At 40.3% G+C, this 17,890-nt stretch overlaps 1 protein-coding gene across 1 annotated transcript in view; it reads left to right on the top strand.

Moving 5' to 3' along the window:
- The window catches only part of LOC307212663 (cytochrome P450 2C4-like), a 91,844-nt gene that overhangs the window by 55,489 nt on the left and 18,465 nt on the right, over positions 1-17,890 (top strand). The window contains exons 6-8 of the mRNA XM_079970231.1: positions 568-736; positions 17,118-17,302; positions 17,656-17,816. Coding sequence (XP_079826357.1) covers positions 568-736; positions 17,118-17,302; positions 17,656-17,816 — 515 coding nt within the window. The remainder of the gene's footprint in view (positions 1-567; positions 737-17,117; positions 17,303-17,655; positions 17,817-17,890) is intronic.

Raw genomic sequence — 17,890 nt, 5'->3', positions numbered from 1 at the left:
ACATGGCATACTTCTAACCATTTCCCAATAGTCAGCCATTGTTAATGTGTTACAGAAGTTGCCTCTGCAGGGTCAATGGTTGCATGCTCACCAGCATTTCTGAAAAAAAAAATCCCTGATCAAGAAAACTGGATCAAGGAGCTGGATTGGCAAGCTTCCCTGATCTCCACTCTCAGCTGTGACTATGGAGGAGCAAGACGTTTTGGGGTATTGATGCTGAGCCCCTCCATCTTAGGCTTGGGTTTTATATATATATATATATATATATATATATATATATATATATATATGTATGTATATGTATTTGCACGCACATATATATGCGTGGCGTGCTCTGGTCCATGGGGTCACGAAGAGTCGGACACGACTAAACGACTAAACAACAACAACATATATGTGTGTAAATAAACCCTATACCACCATGATGGCATAGTCTGAAAAACCTGGAATCTCTCACTGCTCAGTGATTGGGGTGATATGAAATGATACTTTGGATCATCAGGTCCACTTAGTTATTCATTCTTATCTTTGCACATGAAATTTTCTCACTCCATTTGTTTTAACCAGTTCATACTCTTTGCATCCCAGGAGGAGAAGAAAAACAAGACGAATGCTTATTTCCACAACAGAAACTTAATAGTTATTGTGGCCAACTTATTTGCTGCTGGCATGGAGACCATTTCTACCACACTGCGCTGGGGACTGTTACTAATGATGAAATATCCTGAAATTCAGAGTGAGTGTTTTTCATTGGGTTGGCTCCCATCATTCTGAGAAAACTTAATTTCAGTTATATGTAACTATCAAAGAGCGAAAATATTTATAATATTCAATCGTAAGTTTAACATTTTAATCTGATCTCGCTTCACCCTCTTTCTGTGGTTCTTTGCATTTCGTTTCATCTTCCTGCGTACTCCAAATTATCTCAACATATTCTTTTAGATATATATTCCCATATATATTCAATATATATATTGAAACTGCAGGTTTTTACATTAATCCTGCCAGTGTCTTAGTATGTTTACAGTTTGCTTGTAAATATTCAATAAACCATTTCCATTCCTTTCTTTTTTTTTAAAAAAAAAAAATGGTTATCTTGATATATTATTCTCACGGTAAGTTTCAACATTTCTGTGTAGTCGGTGTGGTGTTTCGGTCTCCAAAAGGTTTTTTTTTACTTATCCATACTCTATACAATTTTTTCCTGATTATATGGTTTGTAAAACCTTTATGCACGTTCACATTTTCATACCTCAAGTAAGCGTGCCAACAAAAAAATATTATCATGACCTTCCAAATCTAAAATATGTGGATTCTTCAATAACAACCATTCTTTCAACCAGCACAGACAAGGTGCTTCATGATAAAATCATACTATTACTTCTTTTAATACAGTTTTCAACCTATTAGCTAATTTGTCTGCAAATAGTTTATAATCTTTTTTCAATAATGAAATAGGCTGATAGCTCTTAACCAGCTTTGGATCTCTATCTTGCTTATGAATCAAAATTATGTACAGTATGCACTCTTCCAGGATTTGGGTAACTTTCCTGTATTCTAAGAGTTACTCATAATTCTTTTAAAGGCTGTATTAAGTAATCTTGTAATTTTTATATTATATTGTGGTTCGAGGACCCGATCCCCGTGTAGTGGAATGAAAACACAAGGACACGTGATATAAGGTTAATGGGCAAGAAAAGGCCAAACTTTATTGATTACAGCAAGTGAAAAGGTATTGGCTTAGGCATTGGATTACGTCAGCTGACTCCACCCCCTCAGAGAGGGGTGAGTCTAAAACAGGGGGGGTTATTCACCAGTAGGTGGAGCCTGTTGATGCTAATCCAACTATAAGCTCTCCCCTGATGTCACCGAGGGTCGTGCCATGGCCTCCCGCCACGCAGACATCGGACAGAATACACGACCGCCGGATTCCTTTAACGGAATACCCAAAATTGAAGGCGCAGGCGATGGCCACACCTAGCCCTTCAACACACCACAACACATTATTCCAATGCCTAACCGCCACCCGAGCCCAAAAGGCTCACCGCCAATACCCTCACAGCTGTAACCAATCCCTGATGCTGATGATGATGCTATTTAACCAAATGTCATTCCCTTGGTCTGAAAGATGAACCCCATCATTCCAGTACAAGGCCTGATCGCCAATCCGGATATGGTTGTGAGAAATGACTTGGCCATTCATAAAGCGCACCCAACGGGCTATTGCACAATTTAAGAGTTTCCTGGATTTTTCAATGGCCATACAGTTCTGCGCACTGCGCCAAACAATTCTCTTCAGGAAGGAGGACCAGAACACCATTGTTCCGGGACACAAGGCAGCAATCTCATCCAAATCTCTTTTTATGTTCCACGACAAGTCCACACTTCTTCTGTTAACAAGGTCATTTTCCCCTAATTGAAGGATAAGGATGTCGGGAGGGCCAAACATGGCGACTTTCTCCCTCAGCAATGGCACAAGCTCTTCCCAACGCATGCCTCGCCTCGAAAACCAGGAAACTCGCACTCCAGGTAGCAACCCAAGATTAGGGGTGAGGCCGCAGCTAGCCGACACAGGCTCAATGAACTAATCCAAACACTTTTCCTGAGAACGGCTGAGAATAAAGAAAAGAGAAAGACAGGTAAGTAGAGGTAATGTAGCGGAGCGCATACTAGCGAATGTAACCTTTATAAGCATCGGATTTCCACCGGCCCATTTATTTAATCCTATCCGCCGGCCGACCCAAGCGCGCCGCTGTTGTGGTGGCGCCAATCCTGAATGAGTTGCAGCATAATCCTGGGAAGATAAACCACAGGCATCAATAGCTTTGCAGAGTACCCTTGTGAATTGGTGTCTCAACAAAGGTGACCCATCCTCGTGAACCAGGAGCGGGCCAGGACCGGGCAGTCTGAGGTAAACGTACCATCTAGTGTCCTTGACCGGGCATGGGCCCCGTTGCGCTGAAGCTGTAAGTTTTACGAGGGAACCCCTACCTGCCTGATCCGTTTTGGACTGACGCATCCGCACCGTCGTGCTAGCTTCGGACAACTGCACATCCTCCGTGAGGAGGCCACGTGTTGACCCAGTTGTGTTAACCTCGGCTACTACTTCACCGACCCTCAAGGCACCAAAAAGGCGATTGCATATGCAGTGGAAAAAAGGTGGGCCTCAAACTTGGTCCAGCAGTTTGACCTAAGCTTTGTGCATATCTGAGAGAGCAGCCCGTAAGAAATTGGCTTAGCATAGGCTGCGGAAAAGAGGCGGGCCTCAAACTTGGTCCAATAGATCGACTTAAGCTTATGTGTATTTGAGAGAGCAGTCTGTAAGAAATTGGCTTAGGGCCCTCGGCTCTAGGGGGTTGCAGCTTACCCCAACCTTCAATAGCTCTGCGGATCAGGAAGTCACTGCACGGGTCGGAGGAAAACATGGCTTTACAAAAGAAGCTGATGGCGGCTACGTGTATCTTTAAAGTTTTGGGGGCCCGGCCTAAAGGAGGCTATAATGTATGCCACAGAGAACACCCGGGCCTCGAACTTGGACCAGCAAATTGACCTAAGTTTCATACGGATTTGGGACAGCAGCTCGTAAGAAATAGGCTTGCGGCCTTTGTTACTTGGAGGCTGCAGTCAACTCCAACCTTCAATTGCCCTGCGGACCATGAAGTCGCAGCATGAATCGGTGGAAAAACATGGGTCTACTAAAGAATGTGATAGCGGCTATGTGTATCCTCAAAGTTTTTGAGGCTCAACCTCACCATGAAGGTGTGTTAAGTATTGCAGAACGTTTTCTGTGGAGGGTGTAACATTAGTGGAAAGGGAGGATACTTTGGACCTGAAACCCATGAAATCACACCAGACCTTCTTATATGATCTAAGCGTAGAGGGTGCGACAGATGCTAATACTCCCTTAACCACTTCACGTCTCCAGTGTTCCACAGGTGCTCCGGAATGGGTTCTGGCAGTGGCTGAGCCCTGGTAGCTAATGCTCGGAAGTGAGGCACCGGAGGACGAATGATCGGAGTAGGCGCGACACCCTCTCAGAACGTGATGACTGCTTAGCCAGTATGTTGACCACCGCCTGGTTATCAGTTCTGAAGCACACCCGGCGATTTTGGAACTCCTCAGTCCAAATGTGAACAGCCACAACTAAGGGGGGGGGGAAACTCCAGAAAAGTGAGATCCCGCATGATAGCCTCGCCTTGCTACTCTGCTGGCCATTGTTGAGCACACCAGCGTCCCCTAAAGAATAAACTGAAGCCCAAGGACCCAGCGGCATCAGAGTGAACCTGGAAATCTGAGGACAGGTTGAGGATTTCCTGCCATAAGGAGACTCCATTGTAGCGTTCCAGAAACGTGATCCAGATCTCAAGGTCTGTCTTAACCGATTTTGGGAGTCTTACCCTGTGGTGCGGTTTGTTTGTTTGTTTGTTTGTTTGTTTGTTATTTTATTTTATTTTTTAAGGTTAGGTATGCACACAGGCTCATTTTGTATCATGACTTTTAAACTTCTGATTTGTTTCTGAGTCACTTAGTGCTCTCTGTGCTGAATCTGAAGGGGGATGGCACACAGACTAACTGAATGTGGATGTTCATTCTGCACTGTATCATAGTATAGTACAGTGATTATAAAAATATCTGCTTGAGTATACGTTTTCATCATGTGTAAAACTCATAAGGAATAAACAAATAGTTCTATATTGTGATCAAGTAACTCCTAGAACAAAATTGTAAGTTTTAGCTTCAGAAAACCAGTTGCTTCTAGCCAACATCCTGTTGCCAATGTAGCTAAAATTTTAGCACTTTTGATTGTTAGTTGATAACAAGATTGTTAGTATGACAAGAGATTGGTGGGATGCTCTCCTACAGCTTTCCAAAACTGTTGTACTACAGACACAGCCAGGATATTCCAGACACAGCCAGGACATTCCAGGACAATTCTATCTGATACTGTAAATGTCAGGTTTCAGTTTCACTCTAGCTAGAAAGAACTGCTACATATGCAACATGTTCTAGAAGATTGCCAAAGGTGAGCTCTTGGCCAAAGCGTTATCCACTTCAGTGAAGTGTTATTTCTCACAAAACTAGCAGTTTGTTTACTAACTATACATGTTCCCTAATATGGTTAAAGCATTGAAATGATGCGATTCCGACTGTTGGGCTTAAAGGCTTACTAGATTCTAGGACTAAGGACTAAATCATTATTGTACTTCTTTGCAGTTTTGCCCACAGCTGCCCTACTCATTGGGAGAACAGGAAATTGATCTGGAACACTTCAAAGCAGTACCATTGCTCCCATGTGTCTTCCTGTTTGGGCTGTCATTTTGTTAAAGCTGTGGTCTTGCTTTTGTAGTTGATCTGGGAGAAAAAGGCAGGTTCCCCAGGAAAAAATAATTCCTGTATGAGGTGTTATAGAATGATACATTTGGTTGCCTAATGATCTCAAAAGGGGGGTGGGTCTGGGAAGGGGTGCCTCTGTCCTGGAGACCAAGCAGGGGCTAAGTGGTGGCCCTGTTGGGTTCATCCCAATTAGTTGTATGCCATAGTGTGACTCCAGAGACGGAGCTAGCTGCTCTGGCACCCGGAGTGGCACACATGGTGTGCACCCAGGGGTGGCTGATTAGGAGAGTCCTTCGCGGTTAAGGAGCCAACTGCTGGGATTCTGAAAACCCTCTGAGAAACCCTTCCAAAGATAGGATGCTGCACTTCCGTCCGGATGGATAGACAAGAGGTTGAGGAGAGGAGAAAGCTGAATTGGAGAAAATGCTAGACCCAGAAGGACTTTATCGATGGTTCCCTGCTGCGGGGGCTCGTCTGGAACTAGAGTGGTGGAAACCCCAACCTCCCCGAAAGGGCCGCTTCCCTTTGTAACACGCTGTGGCTGGGTGAGCCCCTGCACATCTCTCACACTCGTGCGGGTACTTACAAGACTGCCTTTGACATTGCCCTTTATTGAATTACCAGCACACCTTACGTTTTAAATCCTTTCTAAGGTCCCGCTTTCCAGTGCGATACACCTCTGATGCCTTCTTCTCGACATACGGGCTAACTGCCAGATGCTAATAGCGGCGGCCTCCCCAGAAAGGGCGTAAGTCATTCTGACTCATCAAATGGGGACTTCCAGGTTAGCGCCATCAGCAATGGCGGAATTCCTCTGACTCAGAGGAACCCGCTCTGCCAAAATCGGGTCTTGCTGCCGCGACGAAGGCGGAACCCTATAAAAATCCCGGGCGGAGGAAGCCTGGGAACATGGGATTCGGCTCACACCAAGAGCGCCCCCCCCCTACTCACAGGGAAACCCCTTTTCGGGGCTTCCGAAGTGGCGTGGGGTGAGTGGCATGGTGTTTCGAATTGACTGCTATTTTTGCGGAGTGAAGCCGCACAGCCATTGTCGGAGAGCACTGACTTCTTTCTGTGGACATTTGGATTTCAAACAACAACCCGTGAGTAGTACGGAAATTGGATTTTTTAAAATATTCTTAAATTTGGCACCGATCGGGGAAGGTCCAAACAGGAAGTCTGCCTCCCCTTTCTGTAAATAATCTAAAGCAAAGAACCTGTCAACTAAGGTCGTAGAGAGTTTTTTGGTTTTTTTTCTGTAAAGGACTTTAATTCTACTGATTGAAACTATAAGAAATTTTATTTGGAAGCAGGGGAGCCTGCAGGAGAAGAACTAAATTATGGAATTGTTGTGCCACACCCCCCCCCCCCAGACCCGGGAGTGGTCCGTGAGAGCCCGTTGATGAGGAATAGAACAATTTGACAGCTGTCAAGCTAGCTGTCAAGATACAAAAAGAGGACTTTGTTTCTATTACCTACATTTGCTACAAGCTTATGTTTAAAAAGAAGGAAGGACTGTTACAAACTAACGTATGGGACCTTTGGGTCTCTGCTGGAAGGAGTAAAAAGAAACTTAAATTCCCCTAGAGGGAGCTTTGGGATATTGCAACAAGAACCAGCTGAGAAACTGTTTTTTGACCTTGATACGCTTAAGAATGGCAGTCGGAAAGGAAATCCAGTTTGAATTGAATTCTTTCTCTTGGGAAAGTTGCAAGGTCAAATAGGTGTTTTGACTACAAATGTTACAACTTTGGATACAAGAGTGAGTACCAGCAATGAACTTGATAAGAACTCGGCACAGGAATTTTATTTAACTGAACAAACAGGGAAATTTGAGAAGGAGAATTATGTTGTCTCTGAAGAGAAGAAAGGGAGAGCCGTAACCCAGCAGATACGAAAGGCGAGCTGCAATTTGAGGCCTGACATGATGATAACAAGGAGAAATAAATTTTTGAAGATGGAAGCCTGGCCTGAATTGGAAAGTGAAAGATGGAGAGATCTCCTTATGTGGAGATCAGATGACCCTTGGATTATAAATTTGACCCAGGTGGAAATTGGAGCTTTGGGGACATTTGGATCTGAAAGAAGAATGAAACAAGATTTGGAATATCCTATAGGCCCTACTCTTAAGTATGGAGGTTTGGCTGGAAGGAATGTGGATGCTCTTGGGTTGGAGCCTCCCCGAGATTTGGCTTTTAATACTAAAGACTATCAAAAAGACTGGCAGAGGGGACATGAGAGAGATTTAAGAGCCTCGGATTTAAGATCTCCGGGTTGATGGCTTTTTGAGATTGTTGGACTTATGCTGGGGACTGAAACCGGGAAGGGGGTATGGGTGGAATGGAAATTGGGAACTCAACGTTTATATAATATAATTTGTCTCTTTTTTTATGAGAGTTAGGAAATTCGTGGAAGGGAATCTTTTTCAACCTTAGAGAAATGTTTTAAGAATAAGTATTGATATATAGGTTTGGATGAGAGTTAAGATTGGATAAAGTAAAAGTGGTTTTTAAAAATATTGTAAAATTAAGGATCTTGTTAGTAAGACGTTTGAATAAGAAAATTATGTGGTTTTGGCAAAATGACATAAAGGATTAAGTAAAAATGAATTGATGAAAGAGAATGTAAAATTATAGTATTTTAAAACAAATTATTAAGATAAAAATAAGGTTGGAAGGATTTGCTGAAACAACAATTTAAATTAGAATACAAAAATGGGAGGTGTGAGGAGGTCAAGGAAATAAGTAAAAGAAGAAAGTTATGTAAAGGTTTGATTTGCTTTTTTTCTTTTTTAATGATTGTGTTTTTTCTGTCTTTTTTATTTTTCTTTTTTCTCTTTTTTCTTGTTGTAACTTTCAAAATTTTGAATAAATATTATTTTTTTAAAAAAAGAGGAAATGTGAAATGGGTTTGGGTTTTTTATTACGACGTTTGCCAGCTGCAGTGTGTGCTGGTACTGCACCCGTGTGCTTCCTCTTGAGCGCCATGAGCTGCTCTGTGCACTAGTAAAATGTGCCTACTATTTATTTTGTCACTAATTATTTTATTTTATTTTAAATTTAATTTTCATTTATTTATTTGTTTATTTATTTAATATTATTAATTTTAATTATTATTATTTTATTATTTTTATTATTGTTGATAATTATAATTATTTATTATTATTATTATTATTTATTTATTTATTTTTCAATTTTATTTTATTTTATTTTATTTTATTATTGTTGTTGTTATTTTTAATTAGTATTAATATCACCAATCAATTAATAACTTGACTGTAATTAAATGTTAGTATACAATTATTGTGCATCAATAAAGTTCGGAGCACAGTTGATGAATTAATTATTAATCCATAGTATCTCAATTAATAGCCAATGGATTTATAGCTATGAGTAGGAAATACTATTATCAATTGCTCCACGTAACTGCGGACAAAATGAACAAGCTATACGTCACTTAACTGCACCGCTTGTATTTATTTATATTTATTAAATCACAACCCAGCAAGAGTTCAAGCAGCAGCACTCAGCTACATATTAGCACCTGGCTCCAATGAACAATCCCATACACAAAGCAACCCCAACTGCAGTCAGACAGAATTAGAAGATAATTGCCTACAATAAAAAGTTGCCCCTTCTAAATGATAGGCAAATCTAGGCGCAAAGCAATGCCAAGTAATCAAACAGAATTGAAAATAACTGCTTACAAGGAGATGCTCAGAAGCTGCAGCCAAATTAAGAGAAAAGGAAATCAATAAGATTCCAGGCCCACACCAGCGGCCCTCTGAAAAGGAGGGGTGAGGTTGCTCTTAAGGGGAATATCTCACTGCTGGGGAAACTTCTACCAAACAAAGGAAAATTTGCCAAACAAAGAAAAGTAAATCTTTGCCCACAAGGTTGGCTCAAGACCAGTTGAGGGAAATAAGGGTGCTTAAACAGACAAAAGACTACAATTGGTCAAACTGCTGGTTAGTTAAACTGACAATGCAACTAGAGCTGCTGAACTCCAGGTGCTTTAAGACAATGCCTCACAAACTGCCGGTCACTCAGAGAGCAATCAAGTCTGCCCCAGCAGTTGAAAAAACCTGTCTGGTAACTGTGATGACTCAGGCAAGAAGCAAAGGGAACTCCAAAGACTGATGTATCTCCTGAAAGGGTGGGGGGTGTAGGGAGGGAGGAGGGGTGGAGGGAGGAGAAGAAAAGCGTGGGGGGGAGTTGGGAGGGAGGAAGTAAAATGAACATGCCGGGCAAGGAAAAAGTTTTTGAAGAAAAGGAAAATAGCTGTCCTTTACAGTGAGCCAAAATGAAGTGGAAATATAAACCGTGGGTTAACCTGGACTTTTCAGTAAGGTACTATAAGCCGTAACCTTTTTTGTTGTTGTTGTTTAAAAGCGGTTTTCTTTAGGGAGCCTGTACTGGCAAGTGAAGCCAATGACAAGAACCAGGCAAAGGCACACCTTCAAAGGTTCTAAACGTATAAACGTGCAGTGCTGAGGAATGTTTCCCTGATCAGAAACCCTGAATTGTCCACCCCAAGCCCTGCCTTATTTCTTCCCCAAACATCAAGCGAAGGGGTGGCTTAGAGAAACCAAGAGGGGTGAGGTTTAAGTGCACAGTCTATTCCAAGCCCCGGCAGCCTTTAAAGTTTTACAGGGGGCTCCCGATTTAAGTGGTACCAATGGAAGGGATGGCAGGGTAAATTAAACCCACGCTAGAAGAGTAATAAATCAATAAACGGCAGGCACAAACACATGCTGCAAGCACACACACACATGACTTAAAATTAGAGAGGAACAGGAAAAGGAACCCTGAGGATCATCTAGTCCAACCCCAGCAATGCAGCTGTCCCATACAGGGATCGAACTTGCAACCTTGGCATTATCAGCACCATGCTCTAACCAACTGAGCTATCCAGGCTCTCAAGGACAATGGAGGGGGAAAACGCACAAGCACCCTAGCCAACAAATTAAAATGTAAGGCAAACCCACTCAGTCACCCAGACCAGCCACGCAATCGGACAGGCAAGGGCAATAGAGGGGAAAACGTACAAGCACCCTGGCCAAAAATTAAAATAAAACACACAGCCACCAAGGCAGAGGCAGGGGAAGGAAAGCGGGGAGACGAGGGAGAAAGAAAGACGGTGCCACACTCACACTCAGACCTTGCTGGGGGCACGTGCTGGGCAAGAGAACAAGCTGCAGCTTAAGAAAGGTAATTCGCACTTAGACTGCACAAACAAATCAAGCACCAGGAGTGGGGGGAAATAGAAGGTTAAATGTAGGTTTTTACACAGAAAAGAGGACACAGCAAGGCAAACCTGGATGCCTGGGTTTTTAAAAGCAGTAAAGCAATGAGCGCACGCAAGCCTCCTAAAGTTAAAAGGCAAGCCAGGAACCAGGCAGCCTCCACACACACAGACCCCCCCCCCCGACTCCAAACCTCGTGGCTCTTCCCTGTGATGACTGTGATGACTCCTAGCTGATGACTTGCGACGGGACGACGAAAAGTGAGGGCTGGAGGCTGGTGCCGCAGCAATTTAGGCTGCTAAACACGCCCCCTCGCAGGCATCTGGTTGGGTGCCTGCCCGTGGGCGTGGGCGCCAGCCAGGTGAGTGGGAGGCAGGGGGCTAACACCCCCTGCTTGAGGCGGAGTCCGGCTCCCGACCACAACCACTCCCCTCTCTTGCAGGAGGAGAGTCTTTGCTGAAAGTCCATCATGTCTGGATGCCTTCCCTAATTTACCCTGTAATTTTGCTTGTTGTAATTACATCTATGTGACATGTCCATTATGAAATGACATTTTATCTTTTGGTATCTTAGGTAGTTTGCTGTATTCTAAATATTTACCCATTTCTTCCAAATTGCCTCCTTCGCCTCAATAAAGTTCTGTATAAAAACTCACAAATTGATTTCTTTAATTTTTTACATGTTTATAAATTTTATTAGTATTTTCCACACAACAACAACAAGAAAAATATCGAAAAACAATACACAAAACCAACATACAAAAAATCAGTGGGTAACTGATTCCCTTTCCAATACTTAGCCACCAGGATTCTTGCTGCAGACGCTGCGTATAAGAAAAAATAGTTTTGTCTTTTGGAATATCATCATTTAAAATCCCTAAAAGGAATGCCTCTGGCCTTTTACTATATGATATTCTTAGTATTTTCTTTATTTCTTCATGGATCATGCTCCAAAATTTCCCAATTTGGGGCAAGTCCACCACATACGGTAGAAGGTTCCTTTTAGTTTCTTACATCTCCAGCACTTATTATTATGTTTTATTCATTTTTGCCAGCCTTTAAAACATTTTATCCCAATAATTATTGGGATCGTCTGGAAAAGGAAGAGCATTTTTGGGAGAATTGACATTTTTATCAAGGATATCCTACCCCATAAAGGCAAGTTCAATATATTCCATTTATTTAAATATCCTTGATTTCCTTCCACTTAGTTATCCTTGTACAAACTGGTATTTTTATTTGTGATCCAGATCCCCAAATACTTTACTTTTGTGGTGATTTTAAGGCCTGTTACCCTTTCCAATTCTTCCTGTTCCTTTACCCTCATATTTTTCGTTAATAATTTTGAATTTTCTTTATCAAACTTGAAGCCTGATACTCCTCCATACTCAAACAATTTCTTTAGGGCTTCTTGTATACTTTCTTCTGGATTTTCTGTAATAATAAAATGCTTTAACTTTAAATTGTCTATTGCTTAGACTAATCCCCTTGATTTTTAGGTCCTTTCTTATCACTATTAGGAGTGTTTCCAGCATCACAATGAACAAAAGTGGGGATAGAGGACATCCTTGTCTGGTGCCTCTTTCAATTTGGAATTCTTCAGTTATTTCATTGTTAATTATTAACTTAGCTTTCTGGTTTTCATTAATCGCTTTAATACCATTCAAAATTTTGTTCCCAAGTTTCAAACTTTCCACCTTTTTACTAGGTTTCATATCAATATATTCTAGAAGATCAATCACTACTCTTGTATTATTTTTTATCTGTCTCCCATTCTGCTCCTTGCCTATTATTCTGTTCAAGCATTTTTTTCAATCTATTTGCTAACACACCTGCAAAGATTTTGTAATCAATATTCAATAGTGAAATTGGCCTGTAAAGGTAAAGGTACCCCTGCCCGTACGGGCCAGTCTTGACAGACTCTAGGGTTGTGCGCTCATCTCACTCTAGAGGCCGGGAGCCAGCGCTGTCCACAGACACTTCCGGGTCACGTGGCCAGCGTGACAAGCTGCATCTGGCGAGCCAGCGCAGCACACAGAACGCCATTTACCTTCCCGCTGGTAAGCGGTCCCTATTTATCTACTTGCACCCGGGGGTGCTTTCAAACTGCTAGGTTGGCAGGCGCTGGGACCGAACGATGGGAGCGCACCCCACCGTTGGGATTCGAACCGCCGACCATACGATCGGCAAGTCCTAGGCGCTGAGGTTTTACCCACAGCTCCACCCGCGACCGGAAATTGGCCTGTAGTTCTTTATAATGTTTGGGTCCATTCCTTGTTTTGGTAGTACAGTGGTTCCTCTGGTTACGTACTTAATTTGTTCCAGAGGTCTGTTCTTAACCTGAAACTGTTCTTAACCGGAAGTACAACTTTAGCTAATGGGCCTCCTGCTGCCGCTGCGCCGCTGCTGCACGATTTCTGTTCTCATCCTGAAGCAAAGTTCTTAACCTAAGGTATTATTTCTGGGTTAGCGGAGTCTGTAACCTGAAGCGTATGTAACCTGAAGCGTATGTAACCCGAGGTACCGCTGTATGGTTATCAACGCTTCATGCCAAGAGTCAGATGTTAAGTTGTGGGTGAACATATCAGACGACACAGCAGTTCTTCAAACAGCTCTTGTTTATTCACAGGCCAGAACAGAACTGAACTGAAGGGTTCAGCCAGCCTGCTTATATAGAGCTCCACTAGAATGCAACAGGAACCATTTTCTGTAACTAGCCAATCACTGAATGTCACTTTCGATCCCTTATTTGCATATGTGGACCTGAACTATCTACAGTATCCCCTTGCTGGCCCTGGGTGAGAACTTCAGTACATAACATCAGGGATTTTCCCTTCTTCCATTATCTCATCTTTTTAAGTCTAGAGATTACTACTTCTTCTAGTTTTTTGTAATAAATAGTCAGTATTCCGTCTGGGCCTGGTGATTTCCCAGTTTCCATTTTCCTTATCACTTCTCTTATTTCTTCCGAGTTTATGCACGAGTTTAAATTGCTAAATTCCTTACCATCTATTTCAGGGATTTTGTTTTCTCTTACATACTCTTTAATTTTATTCTTATCCTTACCTTCCAATTCATATAATTTTTTATAAAAGTTCCTAAACATCGTTTTTATTTAGTCCAGATCTGTAATTTCTTTTCCTTGTTCAATAATCTTATTACCCTATCCGCTTGTTTCTCCTTTGTTAACCAAGACAACATTCTACCAGGTTTATTTGCCGATTCAAAATACCTTTGTTTTGTCCATTTGATCTTATTTTCCACCTCTTTGTTTATTAAATTAATTAGTTGGGATTGTAGAATTTTAATATTTTGGATTATACTTTCTTGTTTTGGATTTTTCAACAATTCTTTTTCATTCTCCCTTATCTGTTTATTGCTTTCCATAGTATCATTTGCTTTAGCCTTCCTTATTCTTGCCATTTGTTGTATTGTATTGTTGTATTCCAATTCCTCTCATATAGGCTTTACTGGTATCCCAAATGATTTTCCTGTCAGTCCCATGTCTCTCATTAATTTCGAAAAATTCCTTCAACAATTCCCTCATTTTATTCACCTTTTGCTCATCTCTCCATACCTCATCATTCACCCTCCACCTCCCTCTCGTATGTTTTTTAAATTTTATGTGTATAGTAACTGGATTATGGTCTGAGAGAGATTTGTTCAGAATCTCTGCTTTTACCAAGCTCAGTGTCAATTTCTTATTTCTTTCGGATTTTCCACAACTCTATCTCCTACATTTATTCTATTAATGCAGGTTTCTTCTTTATTTGCCAAGATAATAGTTTCCCTGGCTTGTCAGCCTGTTGAAATTGTTTCTGTTTTAAATATTTAATTTTCCAATCTATTTCTTGATCTATTATCATTGAATATTGCATTTGCAACATCTTGATTTCCTGTTTCACTATCTCTTTGCAAGGGGAATTTATTAATTCTTTTCCTTTTCCTTTTATTTCTTGTAAAAAATTCTTGTTTTTTCCTGCTCTCTTTTATTTCTTGTCTATGCCCTTTGGAGTGTAAAAAACGCCCCCACACTACCACTTTACTTGCATCCCATACCACCTTTAAATCTGTCTCTTGGTTTAAAATACAGTGGTACCTCAGTTTCCAAACATCTTCATTGAGGAACATTATAGTTTTAGAATGGCTTCCACTGAGTGTATATGTTATTTTTCTCAGTTTTCTCTATTAAATTCCCAAACTGCCATTTGTGACTCAGTTTTTGAATGTTTCAGAACTTGAACAGTATTCCTGAACAGATTATGTTCAAAAACTGAAGTACCACTGTAATTTCAAAATAACCTCAGGTTAAGAATGGTTTCAGGTTAAGAACGGACCTCCAGAATGAATTAAGTTCGTAACCAGAGGTTCCACTGTATTCCAAAGCTTTAAATATATAAAGTCCTAGAAGACATTGTCAAATGCTTTCTCAGAATCTAAAAATATTAAAGCTGCCAGTTTTTCATTTCTCACTACTAAATATTCTATTACATCAATTATGTTTCTATTATTATTATCTTTCATTTGTCTTCCCAGCAAAAATCCAGCCTGATCTTGATGGATTCCCACTTTTAATACAGTTTTCAACCTATTAGCTGATATGTCTGAAAACAGTTTATAATTGTTATTCAACAATGAAATAGGTCGATAGCTCTTAACCAGCTTTGGATCTCTATTTTGCTTATGAATCAAAGTTATGTATGCACTCTTCCGGGATTTGGGTAACTCTCCTATATTCAAAGAGCTATTCATAATATCTTTTATAGGTTGCATTAGGTAATCTTGTAATTTTTCTTATAATGAATTGCTGAAACTTCATCAGATCCAGGTGCCTTCCCTAATTTTGCGTGTAAAATAGTTTGCTATAATTCCATCATTGTGACAGGTCCATTAAGAAATGATGTTCTTATTTCTTTCGGATTTTCCACAACTGTACCTCCTGCATTTATTCTATAAATGCAAGTTTTTTCTTGTTTCTTCTTTATTTACCTACATAATAGTTTCCCTGGCTCGTTAGCCTTGTCAAATTGTTTCTGTTTTAAATATTTAATTTTCCACTCTATTTCCTTGATTATTATCATTGAATATTGCAATTGCAACATCTTGTTATCCTGTTTCACTATTTCTTTTTGAGAGGGATTTATTAATTCTTTTCCTTTTCCTTTTATTTCTCCTAAAATTTCTTTTTTTCTGCTCTCATATTTCTTCTGAATGCGCTTTGCTGTGTAAAAAACAAAAACAAAAAACACCCCACATTACCACTTTACTGGCATCCCATACCACCTTTGAATCTGCCTCTTGGTTCAAATTAATATCAAAATAACCCTTTAATTTTTTGCCCCTTTTTCTAATATTTCTTGATCATTTAATAAATTTTCATTTAGTCTCCATCTCTTCGGGAAACTTGTCCCTGTTCTTAATTCCACTATTATAGAGTCGTAGTCTCATAATGTTCTTGATAGAATTTCTGCCCTCTTTACTTTAGAATACAAATCTTTAGAAGTCCATACAGAGTCTTTTCAGCTCGCAGAATAATTCGCAGTCAAATAAAATGTACATTGGGTGTTTTTCTCTCCAAATGTCAATTAAACTTTTGTCAGTTTTATTGACAATTAAAATTGTCAGTCATCCTAAAAAAGGCATTCAGTAGCTTGCCTTCTTTTGTTTCATTTTTTCTCATAGTCCTGTCCCAATCTAGGGAGGCTACACCATTCATATCGCCCATCCAAATCACCTTTTCATTCAAATGTTCAAATAATATTTCTTCCAGCCTCTTTTAAAAATAGTATTTTTTTCTCATTAGGTGCATACACACCTAATGCGTTAATAATACTTTTTCTCCATGTGATGGTATCTAAGTTATCAATATTCTTCCTTGTTCATCTTTGAATAATTGCTTTGGGGCCAACCCTGGTTTTATACACATTACAACTCCTCTCTTATTTGTTGTATCAGAAGGTACAAAGTCCTTTCCTACCCTTTTATTTAACTTTTATTTATCCAAGTTTAACTTCTTTGCAACATGTTCAATTTTATTCATTTAGTCTTATTATTTAGCCTATTTATATTTCAAGTTAGAATTTTCAAAACCATCTTGTTCCATATTTATTTCTATTTCACCTCCACTTCTGTTGAATCTTCCTCTTCCTGTCCAGCTTTCCTTCCAAATGCTCTTTCCCCAGCTAACTCTTGCCCATATTTTCTCCAAAATTTGTCTGGCTCCGTAGGATCACGAAATCTTTGTTTTTGACCTTTAAATGTAAAACATACCACTTCAGGATATTCCCAGTGGTGATATTTTAATAATCATCCTGGATGAATTTCTCTCCCTCAGTGTATCAGGTTATTGGCTAAAATGTTTGTCCTGTTTTAAAAATACCTGTATCATATTCTAGAGATTAAATCTGTGAGTCGACGGAATTGGAGAACCAGTTAATGGCAGTTCTATGCTGCAGAGATTAATATTTTGAGAGACAAAAGCCAAATCAAAGAGATAAGCTGAGCAGAAAAATAAACGTTGTTCTTTTTGTTGCCGCCAGTAAAGGTCCAAGAAGAAATTGCAAAGGTTGTTGGATCTTCTCAGCCAAGGATTGAACACCGAACAAAAATGCCTTATACAGATGCCGTGGTCCATGAGATCCAGAGATTTGCCAATGTTAACCCAACCAACCTGCCACACGCCACGACTACAGATGTTACCCTCAATGGCTACTTCATTCCAAAGGTGATCCATTTCACTAAACTGCTGGCCACTAGTTACAATATATTTTAAGGCTTTTCCTTGGACTTCAGTGTGGGTGACATCTGTGCAGACTTGTATAGGATTGCACTGTAAGCAAGCAATCTACCCTTTGGAAACTGTCAGGCATCAGCTTCAACCCATTAAACAGATCTCAGTGGGAAGGAGCACAAGGTTGGAAATTAAACCATTTCTAGTGGGGGATCATGATTTATATGTTAAGTTTGTCAGACTAATGACATTTCTTAAATGAACTCAAATCTCATTTCTCTTGCACCCAATATTTATTGTAGAGGAATATACTTTATTTTAAAATAACTCTTCTTTTGCTTTTGCAGGGCACATTCATCATACCATTGCTGTCCTCTGTGCTGCACGATGAATCTCAATGGGAGAAACCACATAAATTCTATCCTGAGCATTTTCTCAACTCTGAAGGAAAATTCGTAAAGAGAGATGCTTTCATGCCTTTCTCTGCAGGTAATTTTTTTCTACTTTTGTGTATATCTGCAGTGTGTGCTTAGTCAATGGGATTTTTACATGTCTGGAATGTAGCCTATTGTGCAAATGAAA

Source organism: Podarcis cretensis, assembly GCF_951804945.1.
Source record: "Podarcis cretensis genome assembly, chromosome: 3".
Taxonomy (NCBI): domain Eukaryota; kingdom Metazoa; phylum Chordata; class Lepidosauria; order Squamata; family Lacertidae; genus Podarcis; species Podarcis cretensis.
This window is presented reverse-complemented; position numbering and strand designations above follow the sequence as displayed.